Consider the following 23,494-nt stretch of genomic DNA (forward strand, 5'->3'; position numbering starts at 1 on the left):
ATTTGATTTCTCTTTTTCTCTACTTTTTATCCTATCTCTCCCCACCCTCTATTAATATATTACAAATAACCTTGGGGTTAAAATTTTGTCATGCTTGCTTATTCAAGTTAGTTTTCAGTGAAGGAAAAACCGTAGTTTTGTGAATTAGTGATTTATTTGTTTATTTATTTTTTGAGTTGGAGTCTCACTCTGTCGCCCAGACTGGAGTGCAGTGACCACTCGCGGCCACCGCAGCCTCGCCTGCTGGGCTCTGGCGATCCTTCCGCCTCAGGCTTCCACGTAGCCGGAATTACAGGCATGCGCTACCACGCCCGGCTGATCTTTTGATTTATTGTAGAGATGAGGTCTCGCTGCCCAGGCGGGTCTTGAACCCGTGGGTTCAGGCAATCCACTCACCTCAGCCTCCCAAAGGCGTGGGATTATAGGCTGAGCCACCGAGCCTGGCTAGTGATTTATTTAGTCACATGAATGTGCTTTAATGTAATTTTTCTATCAAAGTGTGTGGATAGCTGTTTTCATTTCATGGAATATCCATATTGAAAATAAAGTCGCATTTCTGGAACTCTTAAAACATTGAAAGAATCTCATGAATTTTACCAAGGAGATAGCATTTTGAACATGTTCTTGTTTTACTGAAGTTTTTATATTTCTGCTAAGATCATGTCTCTTATAATCTTTATAGTCTCTAGGAAAGTGAATATTCTGAGTTGTAAAGAGCATGCAGAAGCATAAATCTATAATTAAAGCAGCATTTCTTATTCTGATTTACAGGTCAATTGATCAAACCAGTCAACAGTGTTTGTGTATGTGTGTGTGTGTATGTGTGTATTTGTCATGAGGTTGTGAGCAGTCATATTTTTTATTTGTTTTATACTTAAGTGTCAATAATGTAAGCCTTTCCTGTCCTAAAATTGAAGCTTTATAAAAACCTTTGCTGTCTTGACAGTGGAACTGTACTGTCCTTAGTGTTTGGTTAGTACACTTTTTCAAATTAGCCAACAGCAGATTTTATGTGTACACAGGTTCATCTTCACTGTAGATGAATAGCCCCTAAAAGATTGGGAGATTGTGAACATTTGATATGCCTTTTTTGTGGTTTATTCTGAATATTCTAATATGTCATGCATTTTCATTTATAATAAGGCTCATTCAGAATTTATTTTTGGGTTCTTTTGACTTTAAGACTATATTAGTCCTCACATAACCTGCTGATAACTTTTCTGAGTTTTTCAGTTGTTTTTCTAAACTCCGTTTTTAAGTAGTCCACATTGCGAGGATTGTTCGAGCTGAGGGGCTGCAGGCTGCAGTGAGCTATGATTGCACCATTGCACTGAAGTCTGAGCAACAGAGTGAGCATTTCCCACCTAAAAAAAAAAAAAAAGAGAGACTAGGCACGGTGGCTTATGCCTTAATCCCAGCACTTTGGGATGCCGAGGTGGGAGGATTGCTTGAGTTCAGGAGTTCAAGATCAGAGGGCAACATGGCGAAACCTTGTCTCTACAAAAAGTAAAGAAATTGGTCAGGTGTGGTGACTGAGGCAGAAGGAAGGCCTGAGCCCAGGAGGTTGAGGCTGCTGTGAGCTGTGATTGTTCCACTGCATTCTAGTTAGGACAACTGAGTGAGACACCGACTCAAAAAAAAAAAAAGAAAAAGAAAAAAACTCTGCCTTTTTTTTAAAAAAGCATTTTAACAAAACAATACTCAAGGAGTCAAGAGAGTCTTAGTCAACTTACTTGTCTGCCTGGGCTTTAGTTTCTTCATTTGTAAAATTAAGGTTTGGGTTTGTTCTCCAAAGTTATTTCTCAAACCCAGTCATTGTCTAGGACATCTCTCTTCTTGAATCCTTTGACTTGTTGTAGTCAGCTTTATCTATCTTCACCCTCTACCCCAAAGAAGCTATTAAATTCCCCAGCCCCAGGGATCTGTGTGTATTGAAGCTGGACTATGTCTTCCATGTTTCTACACATTCTCTGAAATGCCACATTTTGCCTCTGGTTCTCTTAAAATGTGCTAGCTTTTTATTAATCTTTTTGTAGGATCATGGGATACTGACCCCTCTGAATTCACTAGAAGACCAGAGAATAGCCCTAATATTGTCTAGATACTATCATATGCCCTTATTAATCTTAATGCCCCTCAGTCTGACAGGATGGATGTATTAACTTCAGCCAATTTTCAGCCCCACCCCTCCTCTGGAACTAGCTATGCTTGCTCAGTCAGTACTGCTGTTTCTAAAACATGAAGCTGGGAGAAATAGCTAATTAATTGTGTACAATAATTAGTGTTCAAAGAGATATGCTCAAGACAGAAGAATGGGACAGAACAAATGTAGTGAAATTTCACGGAGATATTTGTTGGCTCTATGAGTGTAGGAGACTTGTCTGTGTTGTTTACTTTATCTTTACTGCACAGAAGAATGTTTTGCCTAGAGCAGGCCTTCCATCAATATTTGTTGAATGAATGAATGAATCAAATTACAACTGCATAAGTACAGAAAGGAAGAGTTTATTTAACTTAGATTTAGGGTCTTGGAGCATATGCAGAGAATAGAGACCACTGTGATGTAGTATCTGAAACCTAGCCAAATGAAAAATAGTGGGAAAAGAATAGGAATCTTTATCTGGAAGGTTAGAAGGTTTAATGGGGTGGAGGAATCATTGTTTCCTGGAATTCTTGAGTATAGCACTTGTACTAATGGAGAGATTTTACAGCTCTGTCAGGCACTCTCTTCCTTGAAACTTAAGATGTTCATGTAGAGGTTAGATGACCGACCATCTATCAGAAGTGCCAAGGAAGGGAATCTTGAAGAGCCGGGTAGTTGAACCTACTGATTTGTAAGGTCTATGTGAGCCCAGGATTCCGGGAGTTTTATTTCAAAGGGAGATTGGACACAGCATGTGATTATCTCACAGAGGATAGTGAAGTGGATGATGAATTTTCAGTCTTTGCTAGAGATTGAATTATAAAACTTTTTCTGACAATATCAACATTCTTAATATCAAAAAATGAAAATAGTTTTCCTATGAAAAAGAGATAGTAATGGAGACCTCAGAAAAGTGGTCAATTAGTGCATTAAAGAGTGATGGCTGTGAGGGAAGTGAGAAAAGAAAGATCAATTAGAATATCAATGTGAATTGCTTGTCTGTAGAACGTGCACTGTCTTCTAAATACATCAGTATAAGAGAAGTATCTTTATTGGCATCACACCAGTGAGAACACTGCAGCTGTCAAGAGGTCTTATGTATATGTTGGGGGAACCTCCTAGCATACCTCAGTAGCCACTGTGGGCATAGACTTGCATTGTCATTAATGAAATAATCTTTAATGGACTGAATGTGAGTCTTCAAAAATGTTTAAATCACATATTCAGCAAGGTGGGGGAGTTTAAAGATGATTATAAACATGTTTTATGGTCTCCTGAAATTAGCAGTTTATTGAGGGAGACAGGTGCACAGTTATAACTCGATACATTTAAAAAATATTATGATATAAATAACATGCTGTGGGAATGATCTGCTTTGGGAGATCAGGAATAAAGGAGACTGGGTGTTAAAGGATAAACATTGAAGGATAGGTGCCGGGTACATAGGAGCAGTAGGGAGGCAGGTATCTTCACCTAGGGGAGTTAATAAGGTTGCTTTCTAAAGAGCAGACTGTAAAATGATCAATTACTGTTCAGATTCAAGATGTTAATTTTTTAGCAAAGCTTCTGGAGGAAAGCAAGATTTGGTGATGATACTGATAGAGCTAAAGAAATGATGTATCAGTCAGGGGAGAGGGTTTAGACAGATGAGGGTAAAGCAGAAAGTTAGAGAGATACACCTCAGCACTCTTCATGCAAACACTGCTTGGAAGAATGGACACTCCTGCTGTTGTGGTTTGTAAATCTGTGGTGTGTGGGTGGATACGCCAGACTGCCATCAGCCTGATGCCTGTAAACAGTGTTTCAAAGCCGGGCTGGGCGGCTCAGCCTGTAATCCCGCACCTTTGGGAGGCTGAGGTGTGTGGATTGCCTGAGGCCACGCCTTCGAGACCTACCCGGGCAACTTGGCGAGACCTCATCTCTACAATAAATAAAAAATATCAGCCGGGCGTGGTAGTGCACGCCTGTAGTTCCAGCTACTTGGAAGGCTGAGGCAGAAGGATTGCCGGAGCCCAGCAGGTCGAGGCTGCAGTGGCCGGGAGCGGTCACTGCCCTCCAGTCTGGGCGACAGAGTGAGACTCCAACTCAAAAAAAACCACAAAAAAACAGTGTTTCAAAAATGAACTCCCTTGGCTCTGATTTCTTGTTCATTAAGCTACATTCTGATTATGATTTGCCTTTCCATCTAGATCAGTCTGTAGGGAGACAATGTCTCAGGTATGCTGACACAAGCACTCACATCCATATGGCAGTTACGGTTCTCATTGTAAACTTAGTTAATTGAATGGCATTCTAGTCTGTATGTTTGTATTATGTCTTGTGAGCTTAATGTTACTCTACTGATGAAAGATGGCTCCACTCTGAATACCAAAAAGAAGAGAAATTTCAGTTACTAAGTTCACAAAGTTGAGATCCATACCCAGTTGACAGACTAGATGAACTCATCAAGATCAATTCTGTCTTAGTTAGCAGCACCACTTTGAAGTGACACAATTTCAAGCATAGTTGTATAAGTCAGATGTGGTTGGGGTATGCATATTTGAGAAACTGCACAGTATAGGAGAATGGCAAGGAGGAAGATGAGCCCGGAGACAAGGATTATAAAAGTTAGATTATAAAAAGGTCTGTCCTTTTGGGCAGAGGGTGTTTCATTTATTTTCATAGTAAGTTGAACTGAAATATCATTTGTGTTTGTTCTGATAAGACATCATTCTACCTTTCATTTGTAGTGAATGAATCTCCTTGTTTCTTTTCAATTCAAGCTGGGTTTGTTGCCCATGTAATTTTCCTAGTTTTGTTGTATCTAGCACACCAGTTAAAGCTGATGAGCCTACTATGTAGTGATTGAAGGTGAAATAGCCAGCCATCATTACTTTGGTCTACCATTTATACAACTCTAGTCATTCTGTTACTTTATTACAAGCCCTGTGCATGCTACTTTGATTTTTTCTAGTAATGAAAGTGCATAATTATAATGATTGAGAATTGTTTTGCCTGGGAGGGAGGCAAGTTCTTGTGATCTCTTAAAGGGCTCATTAGAAACCCTTTTTTGTTAAGTTTATTAAAAATGGAAAGTAACTCTGTCTTGCCTTTATCAGATTTTCATGACTGGAAAGCATTTATGTAGTGTGACTGCATTTGAATACTTAGACTTTTCTAAAACTATGTTTTGATGTGATGATGGTAGTAACGTTTTTTTTTTTCTAATGTTTTGCTAATTTTCTGTGAAATCTCAAAGTCAGTTTGTGGCACCAGCTTTTACTGTCTGATTTACTAGTGTCAATATGTTATTAGAATGGCAAAGGATTTTTTTCTCAATTTCCTTTTTTTCCTTTTGGTTACAGAATTATTATAATTTTGCTTGCCAAGTATCTGCTTATCAGTTCCCAGACTTCCCTAATTCTTACCTCAGTTAATAACCTATAATTTTACCTCAGTTAATGAGTAGATAGAGTGTTTCAGTTTAGTAAATTAAGGGGACTGACAGAGTCAGATCTGTTTTCTAATCCAATTCTTTTAGTTGGTTGTATAGATATCACAAATATTTCTTGCTTTCACTTAATAATCATTTTTTGTTTTATTTCTTATTAATATCTTAGGAAAAACATATAAGCAATGAAGAAGAGCACTTAAGGAGGATGGAAGAGGCCAGATTGCAACTCAAGGATCAACTTCTTTGCTTGGAGACTGAACAAGAATCCATTCTTGGTGTGATAGGAAGGGAAATTGATGCAGCTTGTAAGACTTTCTCCAGGGACTCGATGGAGAAATTGAAAGTAATTATGAGTTCTCATTGTGCCTTAAATTTTTAGTTAGTTTTCTAATATGCGATTATAATGGGATTTTAATGTATGGTTACATGGTAGTCAGATTTTTATTACAAAAAGTTTTATGGAACAAAATAATTTTCATTTTTTAGAATGAGATGCTAGATCTATGTACAGCCATGATGAAAGGAAGTAACGTTTTATTCTGTTGAATTGCCTGTGTGTTACTCTGTAAAAGAAAATGTCTTACAAGAAAGGCAGTAGTTTTGATGAAGGAAAATATCCTTGGAGTCAAGTAGCCTGGAGTTTGAATTTTTCACTATCACAGGCCATTTTTTTGTTTTTCGTATATTACTGGCGAACATCTATTGAGTGCTATGTTATGGTTACTGTGGTCAATATGGTACAGCAGCCTCTACGTTAACCTCTAAAACAACCCTATCCCTTAGTTACTCTGATTAAATCCACTTTAGAGAAAAGGAAGTGAGGCTTGGCGAGTTCAAATAACTTGTCCCTGGCTGTACATCCCGTTCCACACTGAACTAGTCCGTCAAGCTTTGGGGGTCTAACTCGGTAACCTAAGTAAGTAACCATTATGCGATCTGCCTTCCCTATTTAAACAAATTGAATTTAATTTAGGTTTTCTAATTTTAAAGTGGAACATTGCCACTCAATTTATAGTTGTAGTGAAGTGATAAACAAAAGCAGAAATGATCATGGATGCTTTGAATTCCTTGAAAGTAAGCACTTCTGTCAACTGTAGGCTCTGCTGCTGCCATATTGCCTACAGAGAGCATTACATTGATTAGATATGGTACAGCCACAGCACATTATGATTCAGTATCATTTGCCCTGTATTGACTTCATTTGATGATATGATGGCACTCAGATTTTGGTTTTGTGCTTTGTCCTTTTCAGGTGTTTCTTCTATTTATGTTGCTATTCATTTGCCTTATTCTTCCTCTAAAATGACTTTCCTTTTTCACAGTACTGCTCTCTCTTCTCTTGCTCTTCCTCCTCATTTTTTTCTTCTCTCTTAAGTTGTGTTTAAAAGAAAATTAAACTGTAGTTCTACTCATACAATCGAAGCTTTCTTAGAATTAGATTTTATTGGAAATATTTCAACTGATAGAATTTGATAAAGTTGGTGGAATTTTTATAATATGCATTCCTATATACATTTTTTTAAAAGTCTAAATGCCAGTTGGAGAGGACTGTGAATCTAATATGAGAAGTAATTGGTTTGGGGGAAAACACACTCTTTTAGGGTTGTTTTAGGGCTCATTATAATGCTGTTTTATTTTTTCTTCTGTCTAATGCTGCTTTAAAAATTTTAAGAATATGTGACCTTGAAAATCCTAATTTCTTCTAAAAGAAGTATATATAAAATTTCAGTATTCTGTATTTAGATATTTGTGTCAGAATGGTTTGTTTTCAATCATGAGGGAATGTAAAATGGAAACATTTGAATAATATTATAAAGATATATAAACCTTGTTATGGGCAGTTGTAGGCAAAAACATGGTATGAAGATAGCAGATTGCTTAAATAGTTTATTTCTCAATGAGGCACAAAGTGTCCTTCCAACATATTCCAAATAGCACCCCATTCTTTCATAGGCTTTCTGGCATGGAATGATTGTGGCAATGGGCTTGACACCTCTTCCCCTAGAGAAAGACTAATTCGGTCCAAGTCATGGGTGGAAAGTAAATCTAAAAAAAATGGAAATTCTATTAATTTTTAAGAGTCTACATTTTTTTCATTGTAGGTCTCTTTCCATTTGTAACTTCCATTGTTTTATTCCTATAAACTTGAAAAAACCTGAATACACAAGAACAGAGATTTGCTCTCAACCTCAAAGAAACCATGAAGGGGTTTGTTAAAGATAAAATGTATTATTTACTTTGTAGCTTATAGCTCTATGGAAGGGGAATGGAAGAATCATGTAAAATATTTTCAAAAGAGTAATTCTAATATTCTTTCTCATTTCTTGATTTTTGAAATATGGCTGATGAAATATTTAGTGAGTGTATGTATAGATCATTTATATTATAGAATGGATTAGAAAATAGATATGTAGTAAATTAACTTGAGAAAAAGTCCTAGGAAATGTTGACATTATTTTTAATTGCCTTTTTCTAGTCGCTGTATTAGTTACTTGTTCTACTTTAGTGAATGCAGGTACTGTTTGAAGAGTAAGGACAGACATACGATAAATCACCATAATTATAAAACAATCGAGAAAGTATCTGAATTCAAGACATATTATTCTCATAGGCCAATCTTTGATAATTCATCTGCTCAAGTAAATATATTAGATCTGCATCATGTCTTTATTTTAGTCTCTCTCCTCCCATAAGGCTTGGATGGACTTTGGATTAGGACAGATGTAGGTTCAAATTGCATCTTTCTAAATTTCCTTGGATGAGTTATCTAATCTCTGTCCTCTCTAAGAATGTGTATTTCCAATTATAAGGTGGCTAATTATGAAGATAAAGTAGAATAAGATATAAAAGGTACACAGAGTATGAAATATCTTACATTTAATAGATATTCAATTGATGTTAGCTATCATTATTCTGTAGTGTCTTTTTTGATTATATTTCCACTATACATATGACTACTCTTTCTTTATATTTTTGACGATGCATGTCTGTTATAGATCTTTTCATGAAAGACCTTGAAGTCTATTTATTGATGATGATATTTGATATGTGCTGGACACTGTGCTAACACTCAGTTTATTTGATCTATACATTGGTATTATGGGGTAGTTTGTCCACTTAACAGGTGATAACCTACAGCTTACAGAAATTAAGCCACATCATTTATAAGTGATCAAGGTTGTTATCTTAGACACAAGGCTATATATAAGCTTGTAAAGCAAATCATAAAATATAAACATTACTTGTACTTATTATTTCACATGATTTTTTACTTTGATCTTGAGAACTATGTATTAAGTTATTGAAGATTGAACTGACATGCATGACATTGGTAAATAAAAAAGAAAATAAAAAATGTCTTGTAATCAATGACAAATGGATGTTTACAAATATTCGACAACACAGTAGAGAGTTAGAAGAGGAAGAAACATTGTGAACTAAGGAGATTGAGGAAAATTTGACTGAAAAGGCAGGGAGGGCATGAGAGTTGGATGAGTTTTAGATAGAGAGAAGGGTAGATGAAAACTTGGCTATAAGAATATAACACTCTTGCTTATGGTATGCAGTATGCACTTAATGTGCATTCAATATATCTAAATGAATTAGCTAATGATATTCCTGGCAGGGAAGTAACGTGCACATAACACTGGCATGGACATATTTGGGAATAGGAATAAGCATCTTTACAGAGAGAAAGGATATTTTTAAACAGAAAAATTCTAGAAAGAGGTTCTACAAAAATATCATATGTAGCACAGGGTTCAAAGAAAGCAGGGATTGAGAAATAATTGTGTGTTTACAATTATAGAGTTATTGACAATCCTTGCATATAGTTTTACATTAGCAATAAGGCAAAACCAATTGGCATGGGATTTATAAAAGAGTTGGTGCGAAGGAAATCAAGGCAGCTAGTGTAGCTATTTATTTATTGTAGGTTTTTATTATTATCTTGAAATGTTTGCATGAAGTTGTGTTGATGGGTTTCTATCTATTTTTGACAACCATTGATGAGACAAAATGGTCCCTACAGTATTAAAGAAGGATAAATGAGAAAAATAATTGTTTCCATGTAATCATATCCAACCCTCTGTGAAATACATTATGTGGCACAAGACAGAGGAAAAGAAGCAAAAGTGAAGTAAACTGGCTTTTGTTAAGGCTGCTTGCCATGGAATCAGCCTCTGGCGCTTCCAGCAATGATAGCACTTGATAGTTGATTTTTTCCATGTCTCAATATTTGAGCTAAATATTCATTGGTAACAAGAAATGATTCAGTACATAAAGAGGCAGATAAATAAGCAGTGATTTGAAACTAGATGAATGCTTGGGACAAACTTCCTGCTTTTCAAACCCGTGAGTTTGGGGACTTAACTTTTGGATGCTATGGTGAAGAACTTCATTTATGTAAGCTTATGTCTGAGAAAAATCTAGTTCTAATAGCCTCCTTCCTCTTTTTTGTAGGTTTTTTCATCTAGTCCTGATATACATTATGACCCACATCGCTGGTTAGCAGAAAGCAAGGTAATTCATCTTTGAACCCTAAATTTATCTTATTTATGACCTTCCAGTCATTCTGTTTGGTTTAGCTGTATGTTTTGTCATATAACCGAGCACATGAAGCTATTATATTTCATTGCAGGGGAGATGTCACAGCAATGCATTTAAGCAAACTTCATGTTTCTTATTTTAACATTTAGAAATTAGCTTGAATATATAGGTGTAGAATAAGAGAATAAAGAAGGTAAAACTGTTGAAATATGAAGAAGCAGATATTCACAGAGACAAAGTCTTCTGTCATTAACTTGGGATAGGAAGTATTTTGGGAAGTGTACAAAGGTCAGGGCAGCTCAAATGAATCTTCATTTTATACATGTATATTTAATATATTTTGGTTTCTGAGGGTACGATCAAATAAGGTGGATTCCTTCACCTCTCTGGTAGTCTTTTACAGAATGAGAGTGGTAAACTTTTTGTTCTGAAGAGAACTTTTCTGTTTCATGGTTCTTTGGCATTATGATTTAAATTTGATGCAAGATTAAACAAAAATAAATACAACTGAATAATTTTCTATTTTTAGCAAACAGCTTATTCTATAGTGTGGCATAATCATCAGCTGTCTTTATATATCAGACCAACTTAGAAATTCATTAATTAAAATATGTGGAAAATTATGACCAGAGACATTGTAGATATCTACTTATTCAAGTGTCAACCTGTATACACTTGCATTCTTCTTTAAACTAGGTTTTTTTTCTTTTCTTTCAACTTTAAGGCACTAAAATGGAAAACCTTCTATCGTGTTTAACTATTGTAAGAAAACCACCTACCAATAGTAGTTCAATTTAGGATTTTATTATAAGAAATAACTTTGTCCATTATCTTAATTAAAAAATGTAAGGAATGTGAGGTTTTAGAGAAGGAAAATAACTTGTCCAGTACCATTTAAATACTGGACAAACAGATTACATGCCATGTCTGACTCACAATTAATGTCTTATACCATTATGCATATTGCCATCTAAAGTTGTTTATTCAGCCATAGTTTATTGATCTTGTACTGCTTTGTGTCACACACTGGTTATATCAGGGGTAGCAAGGTATGGACCTTGCTCTCATGTAGAGAAAAGTCTAACAGAGAATATTGAGATGTAAACAAATTTTAGAAGTCTTTGAAGTGTGTCATATTCTTATAGTTAATATGCAAATACTGACAAAGGAACACTGAAGAAGGAAGAACTAACTCTGATGTTAGTGCTGGAAGAATGGGAGCGTATGAAGCAACCACTGTGTCATAGACAGTTTCTGGAAAAAAGCAGTATTTAAATTTTGTCTTGCAAAAAAATATGTAGCAGTTCTCCAGTTGACTAATCATGGGTAGAAAAATGGCCAGAAGATGAGAATGTTTGAGTAACCACAGATAATGCACTGAGACTAGTTAGGCAAAGTAAGGGAAAGACAAAGTTTCACCTTTGAAGACCAGCTATGCATTAGAGAAGCTTTTTTTTTTTTTTTTAAACATTCCTAATAAGAAAATAAAAGTATTGTGGTGAATTTACCTTACCTTGTGAATTTTCCTCGTTTGTTTTACAACAGTTATCTTGCATGCTTCTAGCCATTGTTGATGAAAACAAATGCAAATTTGTATTTATGCCACCTGCATAGGAATTCTAGAATGTACACGTTTTGCTTTCTTAGAATGTTTTGGCCAGAAACTTCTGCTGTGCATTAATATAGCATTTCTCTTTTTTTTCTTTTTCCCGACTCCACAACTCTGACAACAAGAGCAATGTACTTGGAATTTTCTTTCAAGTTAAAATCTTTATCATTTCTGAACAGAAAGCTTTCACAGCTGTGGCTCAGTTAAATTATGAGAGCCAGAGATGACTCTTAATCATAGCTCTTTAATTTCAGAGCTAGTGAGCAGTTTTCTCTTATCATTTAATGGGATTGAACTTCTGATCAGACCAGTTTTAATACTGTATAAGACAACTGTTCTTTCTGCGGTGTAAACGGGTTGTGATAAAAAATACCATGCTGACCAACTGACTAAGAAGGAATTGAATCTATTTACTAGAAAGATGGCTTAGGTTATTGATGGCTACAATACTGTAATTCCCATGAACTATGACTGGACAGCTCTATAAGTATTGAAGATAAGATCTGAAATCAGAGGACAAAAACTACGTGGAAAGCAGAATTGCTATTCAGCTAGACCATGCTGACATCTTGCAGTATTAGAAGGACCTCTGAGGGCATTCAGTAATTGTTTTCATAAATCTGCCAAATGAATCTCTTCTGTTAGTGTTAATTCCAGAAAGCTAGAGGCTTGGGTGGGGATTGTATCACAGTTGTTTTGTTTTCAGTGGTGACTTAACATAAACATGAGGTCTAACTAAGAGTTGACCAGACTCACCGATAAAATAGTCAATGAATGGTAAGGAGAAGACATTATAGGGAGGAAGAGAGTTGAGAGGGTCACTAAGGAATGCCAGGCAAGAAATTCTCATCGATTAGGGATGTGCTTTTGTAGTAAGTTCTGGCAAGGCATGTGGAGGTCAAACTTTCTTCAGCCTTTCAGAACTTACTGAGTAACTGCTATGTCGTAGATGCTGTTACATGCTGTAGGTGTAAAAATGAATAAGACATGGTCGTGGTCTTTAGAAAAGGCAGACACATATGCAGATAATTTTAATATTAAGTGTAAGGGCTGTGTGAAGTGTGCAGAAGCTGCCATTGCAACTGATACCTCAGATCAGCCTCCTGAAGCTGACCAGGTAAAGAGTAATGAGCATGCAGAAAACACGATTCTAGGAATGACACAGGAGGGAAACTTGGTGATAGATGCAAAGAAAGCTCTAGTGCTTTGCAATAGTAAAATATGAAAGTGTGAGACAGAGTGTGGCAGAGCATGAGGCTCCTGGCTGAGGGAGAAATTAGGTTCATTGAGAAGAGCAATATATGTCATTTTTAGACACTTAGATTGAGATCTGCATTTAGTAGAGATTCACAAAGGAGTTTTGAACAAGAGAGTAATGTGCTCTTATTTATATTTTGGAAGTATTACTCAGATAGCGATGTGAAAGGTAGATTAGAGTTGGTAAGATTGAAGGTACGGAGACCATTTAAGAGACTTTTCTCATTGTCTAGGTGAGATTAAGTTCCAGTCTGAATTAAGGAAGTTGTTCATAGATTCAGAGGAAAGGATAGAGTGGAGTAATATTTGGGACAACATTCAAGTGGTGCTTGTTGTAGGGTGATAGAGAAGACGATGTCTAGAATTATCAGGCCAAACTTGCAGACTCCAATCAGGGGTTGGTACCTGAATACATGAGCATGCAGAGTCCTAGATAGACAAGTTCGTAGGAATATTGAAAGAGTTTCCACCACAGATTGATACTCAGAAAGTTCTATTTGGACAGGAAGGTCCAAAGAGAAGTAAGGACTCAGGCACAGATCAGAGTTTAGGTTCAAATTGTGGTAAAAAATGGGAAGTAGCAAAGATACTCACAATGACAGAATAGCAAAGATATTCACAATGACAGGACAACTTCTCAAATCTAGGTGAGGCAAGTCTTCTTGGGACGAACCCACATACTAGACAGAATCACTGTGGATCCCAGATCTTAAGTTATCGTTTTGTGGTATAGAATAAAGAAAAGCTGGTGTCAGTTTCTCTTCAGCACAAGGCAGGATTCGAGTGGTATGTTGCTTACAGATGAACCCATTTAATTCTGGGATCTGGTATTAATTATTCCCTTAAGATGCAAAAGCGTGAATTTATATACTTTTTTGACTGTAGAAAGCTGTAGTTTTTCTCCTTGGCCTTTGCCCCGCTGTATTGAAATTCCCATTTGTCCTTCTTTCTTTATTCTGTAAGCTTTACAAGGGAAAGCTGTTCCTGTCTAGTTTCTCATTACATCTTTAGCACTTATCACAATGCCTGGCTAAATGCTCAATAAGTATCTATATATATTTAGAGAGTAATTATATTTATGTATGCTTCATTTTCTTACTCAAGGTACTTCCTCAGCTTAATATCGCAGAAAAATAAGTAGCAAGCAGATGAGATTTCAGTGAGTATATTATTTCCTCAGTGTTGGTCTTACATGATTGGAGCTATAAACTTTGAGATTATATGGGTAAGAAGTACACTTCCAAATTTTCAGGGACTTTTCCTATATTGTCCTGTGTGGGCATCAGCCCAAAGAGTCACACTTTCTATAGTAAAATGTGTTCTAGGCATTGATAAGCATTTGCTTTTTGAGACTGTACTACTGATGCAACTTATTTTATTTTATTTTACAGATGTGAGGTACAATTCAGGGTTGGGTATACAAGTGATCATCATACAGGTGAAGTTTGGGCCTCCTTAGAGATCATGTATTTTGACCTCCTCATTTTGTAGATGAGAAAACTGAGGCTGAGCGAGTTTTCAGTTTTACCTGAGGACACAAAGCTAAGTTGTTACTGAGAAGGGTTTAGAACTCATGTCCCTGAATGCCTTGTCATCGCTTTTCTCTGTTGTTTGTATAATCTACAATTGACTATAAACCTTACATTTATGAAAATTGCCTTTTAGTGATATGGATTTTTTAAAACAGTCATTGTGTGAGAAATATTAGGCCCAGAGTATTTACTTCTTGCTGATGGAAGTGAGTAATCATCTAGTATTTTATCCTTCTGATACAGAAATAAAAATGTTATACTCAGTATCTTTTTTTATTTTAAAGATGTGGGGTACAATTCAGGGTTAGGTATACGAATGTTCTTTATGCAGGTATCCTTGATATACTCAGCATCTTGATTCATTTATTGGGAATATACTTTAGATGGTTTACATGGAATACACTTAATTTAACTGGAGAAAATTATTTTATATTTTAAAATATGTAATACTATGGAGATATTTTTACTTTCTTTTTTATTATATTCATAACAAAGTAGAAATGTGGGAAAAGTATTACTAAAAAAATGGTAATTATATTTTTAGGTTGACTTGTATTTGAATTTTACAGTTCTAGCTTAATTCTTATTTTGGCGGCCTGGTACATTCCAAAGAACTGCCATCCTCTTTATCCCTGGTTCTTTTTTTTTTTGAGTTGGAGTCTCACTCTGTCGCCCAGACTGGAGTGCAGTGGCCGCTCCCGGCCACCGCAGCCTCGACCCGCTGGGCTCCGGCGATCCTTCCGCCTCAGCCTTCCAAGTAGCCGGAATTACAGGCGCGCGCTACCACGCCCGGCTGGTTTTTTTATTTATTGTAGAGATGAGGTCTCGCTGCCCAGGCGGGTCTCGAACCCACGGGCTCAGGCAATCCACTCACCTCAGCCTCCCAAAGGCTCGGGATGACAGGCTCAGCCACCGAGCCCGGCTTATCCCTGGTTCTTATACAAACATTTCCTTTCAAAATTGTTTTTAGAATTTCAGTGATGAAAGTATGATAGTTAAAGCGACAGAATTCTGGGTCATAATATTATTGCTAACTCTATAAGCTATGATCGTTTTATTCAGATGTTCTGTTTTCCTTGGTTTTTAGCTTTGAGTTATTTCTTAGTGACTTTAGTATATTATTGCTCTAAGTCTCAGTAGAAGATTCTCACAGATGAAAAAGATCATTTTTACATTAGATACTTATGAATATTCCCACCTAATTGCAAGTTGACAGCTATAAAGGTAAAAAATCTGCCTTATTTACAAGTTCTTCCTCAATTTTGGTTTATTTAGCAATACTTGTCAATGTAGTTAAGTAAATGAGCCTATTATATAATCTGTAAAATACTCTCGTGAATGGTTAATAGAATGGTTTTTGCTCTGTGATTAATAGCCTTGCCAGCTAATTATTATTTGAAAGTTATTCCTATAGTGTGTTCCAAGCTACTTCTTCAAGTTACTTAATGAAGGTGCTGGATATTTATCTAACAAATAATAATTCTCATAATTGATTATTGGTTGATTAAATTTCCATAAGTTGATATTTTATTTCATAGGATTAATAATATATTCTACATACATATTCAATTCATAAAAGGCATCTAACTATAGCCTGTTTTTAATTTTGTTTGACAACGAAGTAAAGTATTCATAGGAATAAAGTAGGCCATAGGCCATCCCGTATTAGTCTGCTCAGGCTGCCATAACAAAATACCATACACTGGGTGACTTAAACAACAATTTATTTTTTCACAGTTCTGGAGGTTGTATGTTCAAGATTAAGATGTCAGGTTTGGTGCTGGTGAGACCTCTTTTCCTTCCTCGTCAATGGCTACCCTCTCTCTTTGTCTTTTCTTGGCCTTTCTTCTGCACTACCGGAAGACTGAGTTCTGGTATCTTTTATATGTCCTCACCCATATGATCTCATTTAACCTTAATTACCTCCCTAAATGGCCCTATTTCCAAATATACTTGGGGTGAAGGGCTTCAACATATGAAGTTTTAGGGGACATGATTCAATTCTTAACACATATCAAACCTGATTAACACTTTGTTTTAGGAATTGTTTTGTTATTTTTTTTTTCAGAACCAATAGAATTCTTGTTAGGACAAAAATTTGTTGTTTCTTCAGTAGCACCTCTTAGCAGCAGTGGTGACCACAGGTCAAAGATTAGGATGCAGCAGATGGGAAAGCATTGAGGATGGGGAAATGTGAAGTTTAAAAAAAAAATTGCAGTTAAATCACTGGGTAAAAAGAGATTAAACTAAAAGATCAAACTGGTAACCCCGAGGAACTCACTTTATTTTGATAACATGGGTTTTTATTTTTATTTTTTTGATTTATTGTAGAGATGAGGTCTCACCAAGTTGCCCAGGTGGGTCTCGAACCCGCAGGGGCTTAGGCAATCCACTCACCTTAGCCTCCCAAAGCGCGGGATTACAGGCTGAGCCACCGAGCCCGGCTGATAACATGGGTTTTAAAAGTTGAATTCATAATAGACTTTAGAAAAATCAGGTAATTATATAACTACAGTACCTGATAAAACTAGAGTTTCATTCTTATGTGGTAGAAAACATTTGGAACTGTGAAGAAACATGGACTTGACTACATTAGAAGGAGGAACTGCACTATGGTTTGACGTAGTCCATACCATGTTTATTGCTTTTCAACATGGAGGAAAAGCATTACATTTGATCACTATGCTTGCACTGTTATTTTCTTAGGGTGAATTTAAGAGAAATGAATATATTTTTTGTATCCATGTGTAGTTAGATGTAACAGTAAAACAATAGCCTGAATGAGTGGCACTTTTCAAAAAATAATATATTCTTTTCTTTTATTTTCTTTGCTCTTGTAGCTATGTGCATTTGCCATATTTGATGCATACCAGTCAAATTAAATCCTACAATATTATTTAAAGCTGATTTCTTACTAGAACAGGTTGTCTTCCTATTGATAGGAGGTTGAAAAACTGACTTTCTTTTTTTACTTTTCTCATAAGGCAACTTGTATAGTTTGAGGTCAACTGTGAACCTCATACCTTTTATTAGTTTATATTCGTTGTGTGTTTTTTTTTTAAGTGCATTCTTTCCATTTTATCACACTTTTAAATTTCATTCTGGCATATGTATTTCTTATGTTCACCAAGGTTGTTTCATTCTGTTCTCTGTTATACAGTGATAATTACCTCTCTCATACTAATAAATCAGTTTAATATTCTGACATCTAACATTTGTGATAGTATTAAATAGTACCTGTTCTCAGACAGATCTTTTGGAGAGCTAGTATATTTCCATTGGCAGTGGTGAAATAAGTTTGGAAATGTATGTTAGCCTCTAGGCACTTTGATTTTGAGATGTAAAGATGAGGTTTATAGATTTGCTTTTGCCCAGCTCCTCCAGTGTGTGAAATGGTTAATGTCTAGATTCCTGAAGCTACTTGGTGAAGTAATGTATAAGTACAAAATTGGTTGAAGAGAATCAGATTTCAAATGCCATTTCAAAACTGTTGTTTGGGGCCATACCTCAATTGCACAGAGTTGCCTTGACTGGAAATATGTTCACATGCCAGGCTCTCCTTCTTCTTTGTGACTGTATTTTGGTAATCCAAGCTGATAGTATTCAGGCTCTAAATGTGTGACTTTTGAATGTTCATTAGTTTTGTTAATTTAGTAATACTCAAAAAAAAAAATTGGATTTTTATTTTCAAGATATCTTTTTCTTTTTTTGTTTTATTACTTAAATGCAGTTGCTACCTCTTTATCAGAACATAAACAGCATCTCATTTAGTTGTATGTGTTGGATCATTACTATGTACTGAACACTGTACTTAGTTGTAGTGTTTTTGTGTATGTGTGTGCGTGAACACATACATACCCACTCCCAAGGAACTTGTAATTGAAGAGTATTTTAACATTCTTGGAGAAAATCTTGAGGATTTAGTATACCAAATTCTTTAATATACAAGGATAAATATGTGTATGTGTTTGAAGTGCCAGATAAACAGAAAAAGTGCTTGACTGATTATTTCTTTTCAAGAAACTAGATCTAGTGTCTCCTTTTTTGCTTGCATCATAGTAATAACCATATGATACGCTCTGGGACTTTTTGGTGTAATTTTTTTTTCTGAGAAAATGGTATAATTTGGTGAGGAGACAAGAGATGGTCTATAGACAAAAGATCTGGTCTATCTGTAGATTCAGATTATAGTTTTAATATAGAAGTTAGCAGTGATAGTGTGTGTGAACTTTCTCTTATTTTGCCTAATTAATAAGTTAATGACTTAAGCAATGATGCTTTGTAGCCATTGTTCAAAATGATCTATAATATTAAATTGTCTAGAATAATTTTTATGACATAATGCATTGAATACATTCTCATTTTGAAATCCTAGCAGTACAGAAGTAAGCAGAATAAATTTTGACTATCTACCATCATCTCCATTTCCACCCTTCTTGCCTTAGTAAAGGTAATCATGAGCATATTACCAAAAAAGGCAGTACATAATAATAATAGCTAACACCAGTTGAGTATCTATTAAGTGTAAGATATTTCACACCATAAGATGTACCTTTTAAAAACCTTATTCTACTCTATCTTCATAATAAGCCAATTTATAATTGGAGATATGAACTCTTAGAGATGATAGAGATTGTATAGATATTGTTTAGAAAGATATAATTTGAACTTGCATCTACCCTGATCCAAAAGCCATTCAAATCTTATGGGAAAGAGAGAGATTAAAATAATGACATGATGCAGAGCTAATATATTTACTTGAGCACTTGAATTATCAAAGATTGGCCAATGAGAATGATACATCTTAACTCAGACACTTTCCTACTTGTATTATAATTGTGGTGGTTTATTGTATGTCTGTCCTTATTTTTTTTCTTTTTTTCTTTTTTTTTTTGAGTTGGAGTTTTACTCCATCGCCCAGACTGGAGTGCCACCGCAGCCTCGATCTGCTGGGCTCTGGCGATCCTTCCGCCTCTGCCTTCCGAGTGGCCAGAATTACAGGCGCGCGCTACCACGCCCAGCTGATTTTTGATTTATTGTAGAGATGAGGTCTCGCCAAGTTGCCCAGGCGGGTCTTGAACCCGTGGGCTCAGGCAGTCCACCCACCTCAGCCTCCCAAAAGCGTGGGATTACAGGCTGATCTACTGAGCCCGGCTTGTCCTTAATTTTCAAACAGTACATCAGTTAACTAAAGTATAATGAGTAACAAGTACAGTGACTGGAAAAAGGAGCTGCATGGAGCTTTTGTCACACTGAAGGTGGCAAGGAGAGAGTCAGTCATGTCTCAAGTGCCATTGATGAGGTTTAATACAGTTTCTTGTTTTGTTTTGTTTTTCTTTTTGTTTTTGTTTTTTTGAGTTGGAGTCTCACTCTGTCGCCCAGACCGGAGTGCAATGGCCGCTCCTGGCCACCGCAGCCTCGACCTGCTGGGCTCCGGCAATCCTTCCGCCTCAGCCCAAGTAGCCGGAATTACAGGCATGCGCTACCACACCCGGCTGATTTTGTGATTTTATTGTTGAGATGAGGTCTTGCTGCCCAGGCGGGTCTCGAACCCGTGGGCTCAGGCAATCCACTCACCTCAACCTCCCAATGGCGCGGGATTACAGGCTGAGCCACCAAGCCTGGCTTAATACAGTTTCTTGATGAATGTTTCTTCATTTGCTGTATGGCTATTGAAAATTTTTAGGATCTTGGATTAAAAAACAAAAAACAACAACACTTTTAGTAGTTATACAGACCAGTTCCAAAGATCTCTTTATGCCATCATTCTGGAAGAGGAACTGCTATGAAACTCCACCTTTGTCTTAGATGAGAGTTTATATTAATAATTATGATTTAGATTTTATCTTCAAAAGTATGCTTTTCCTTCAGCCAACACATTCACATATTATGCATTGGTTGCCTTCTAATACTGTCATAAGTTTTTCTATAATTTGACTCATGGTAGTTTTTGTTCTATGTCACAGAGGCAGTGTTTGCTAGACTTCTTCTGACCAAAGGGGCTATGCCTCTTTGGTGCTGGGAGTGTTTGAAACTTGATGTATGTGGGGAGCTCCTAGTCTGTGGGGCATATCCTAGTCCCCCATCATCACAGGGTGAACTATTCTGTCACAACCCCTTTTATAGATTATGATATGTCCCAAGAAGCTCCTAGACTTCTGGAGGCCTAAAATTTTCCTGGGATTAATGTTGCTCAGGGATGCCACATCTTAACCTAATTTTCCCTTTTGCTGCTTCCCTCATTTTGCTTCTATATGGATTTAGATTGTTTAATCAACTAGGATTGGAGAGTAGCGTTACTTAGGAAGATCCTGAGACCAGACCTCATTCTGCGGTATTGAAAGGGAGAAGAAATATTCTTTTCCCATTATTGCTTTAGATATCAAAATATTAAAGATAGGTGGAGATCAGAGTCCATGAAAAAGAGTTGTCTTAACTTTCCTAGTCTCTTAATTGTGGACAAATGTTAACGTAATCTTCTGCAGCTCATACAGAATGTCTACGGCTACCTGATTAGCTTGACTGATGGGTGTGTGTGTGTGTGTGTGTGTGTGTGTGTGTGTGTGTGTGTGTACATATATAAAATCAAGGGACAACTTGTAATTTGATAAAAAATTTAATAGGCCAAATTTTTCTGTATGATTGCCTTTTTAAAGGTAACAGAGGCTGGTTGTGGTGGCTCATACCTGTAATCCTAGTACTTTGGGAGGCCGAGGTGGGATGATTGCTTGAGCTCAGCAGTTTAAGATCAGTCTAGGCAACATAGCATGATCTTGCCTCTATAAATAAATTAAAAAAATTAGCCAGGCATGGTGGCATATGTCTGTAGTCCTAGCTACTTGGAAGACTGAGGCAGATGATTGCCTGAGTTTAGGAATTCAAGACTGATTAGCCATGATCATGCACTCCAGCATGGGCGAAAGAGTGAGACCCTGACTAAAGAAAGAAAAGAAGATAGAGTATATTAAATATATTATCAAATCTTAGAATATCAGGGCTTAATTTTTGAACCAACTTTTAACTGATATAAAACATTATGTATATTTAATCATGAGTATTTTAAAATGTTACTTCAATTTGGTAATTATTGTCTATACTTGCTTAGATTATGATAATGTTACTTTATTTTTTCCCAGTGTTTTATAAAGCTTCTGTTTTCTGGGATTTTGTTTTGTTTTTGTAAAAAAATTAGATATAAATGATTTTCTTTTTTAGACTAAACTTCAGTGGCTTTGTGAAGAACTGAAAGAGAGAGAAAACAGAGAGAAAAATCTGCGACACCAGCTCATGCTCTCCAGACAGCAACTCAGGGACCTGACCCAAAACAAGGAATCTGAGCTCCAGTGTCTCTTTCAGCAGATAGAAAGGCAAGAGCTGCTTCTTGACGAAATACATCGGGAGAAGAGAGGTGTGTTAGCTGCTCTTACTTTGGTTTTTCTTTTTTTATATTTATGGAATCCTAGGATTAGAAAAAAACCTACTTCTCCTACCTCAGGTTTGGACTGTTCCCAAATCTGTCTTTTTTTCCTTATCTCTGTCTATCTTCTTATCTCTCTTCTTTCTGGGACTCCAACCACAGTGCCCTTCCTGTGTACATAGCATTTGTATCTACTGGCTTGTGGAGGTATTAATTTGATAAAACATGCTGCTTCTCTCCTGGTGCAGTGCCAAAGTTAACAATTACTTTAGTGATCCATTAATGCGTTCAACAAATATTTATTTTGTGCCTATTTTGTGTCAGGCACTGTTCAGGACACCGAGGGTATACTGGTAAATAAAGCAGAGAAAAAACTCTACCCTTATTTAGTTTACGTTCTATTGGTGGGGTGACATGAAATAAATGTAACAAATAGGTGAATTCCATAATATATTCGAGATTCTGCTCACAATGATGAAAACAATAGAGTGAGGGAAGGAGTTTGGGAGAACAGGGGCCGGGGTTTAATATGGAAGCAGTACCTGTCTTTAAAAGTTGGACAAGAGGCTTGGAAGGCTACTTTTCCATTTTGTTTTGCTAGGAATACATCATGACAGGAAGAAGCAAAAGAAAATCATGTATCTCATGTTCTGTTAGCCTTAGGCCATTTTTTAATTGGTGAATCTTATTAATTTAAGAACTGACACAGGCTTAATAGAGGGTTCCCCTGAGAAAAATCTTAACATTAATATGTGATAACCCTTTTAAAAATACATTTTCTAGTTTTCATTTTAGTAATCTGGATTATTCTCCTTGCATGTACCGCTTGTTTGTTACTATACTGCATTGATTCTCTCTCTCTCTGTCTCCCTTTTTTTTTGGTAATTAGGACCACTTTACATTTTAAAAATTTGTGAGGATCCAAAGAACTTTTATAAATGTGTTTATGCATATCAACACTTATCATATTAAAAATTGAAACTGAGAATTTAAACATTTATGTTTTCATTTGAAATAATAATAAACCCATTACATGTTAACATGAAAAGTAAACATTTTCTAAGACAAGATAAGCCGTAAAAGTAACATTGTTTTGCATTATTGCAAAATTTTAAATTTCAGATTCAAATCTTTTTCATTGCTAGCTTAAAAGAAGACAGTCTCATTTTTGCTTCTGTGTTTAATCTGTTGTTATAGTGCATGTCACGTAACCTCTGGAGAAACCATACTTTATATTCATGAGAAATTATAAAAGGAAAATAATTACTCAAGAGGCCAGAAGTTTGCGGCTGCAGTGCACTATGATCGTGAATATACCTGTGGATATGCCACTACATTCCAGCCTGGGCAACATACAAAATTCTGTCTCTAATTTAAAAAAAAAAAAAAGGCAAATAATATCTTTGTATTATTGTTAAGAGGTCTTAGGCAGTTCACAGACTACACTTTGAGAACTGCTGCTGTACTGCAAAGATATAAATTGTGCCATTAGTATACATCATAGAGTGCTCTAGTATTTTTATGACAGCATTGAATTATGGAATTTATGGATAAA

At 36.1% G+C, this 23,494-nt stretch overlaps 1 protein-coding gene across 1 annotated transcript in view; it reads left to right on the forward strand.

The window, feature by feature from the left end:
• The window catches only part of LOC103255982 (centrosomal protein of 128 kDa-like), a gene marked incomplete at its 5' end in the record, with an annotated part of 41,176 nt that overhangs the window by 12,045 nt on the left and 5,637 nt on the right, over positions 1-23,494 (forward strand). Inside the window, 3 exons of the mRNA XM_021710385.1 lie at positions 5,743-5,919; positions 10,038-10,097; positions 21,738-21,930. Coding sequence (XP_021566060.1) covers positions 5,743-5,919; positions 10,038-10,097; positions 21,738-21,930 — 430 coding nt within the window. The remainder of the gene's footprint in view (positions 1-5,742; positions 5,920-10,037; positions 10,098-21,737; positions 21,931-23,494) is intronic.

The sequence above is a fragment of the Carlito syrichta genome, unplaced genomic scaffold (assembly GCF_000164805.1).
Source record: "Carlito syrichta isolate Samal-C Ts95f unplaced genomic scaffold, Tarsius_syrichta-2.0.1 Scaffold288799, whole genome shotgun sequence".
Taxonomy (NCBI): domain Eukaryota; kingdom Metazoa; phylum Chordata; class Mammalia; order Primates; family Tarsiidae; genus Carlito; species Carlito syrichta.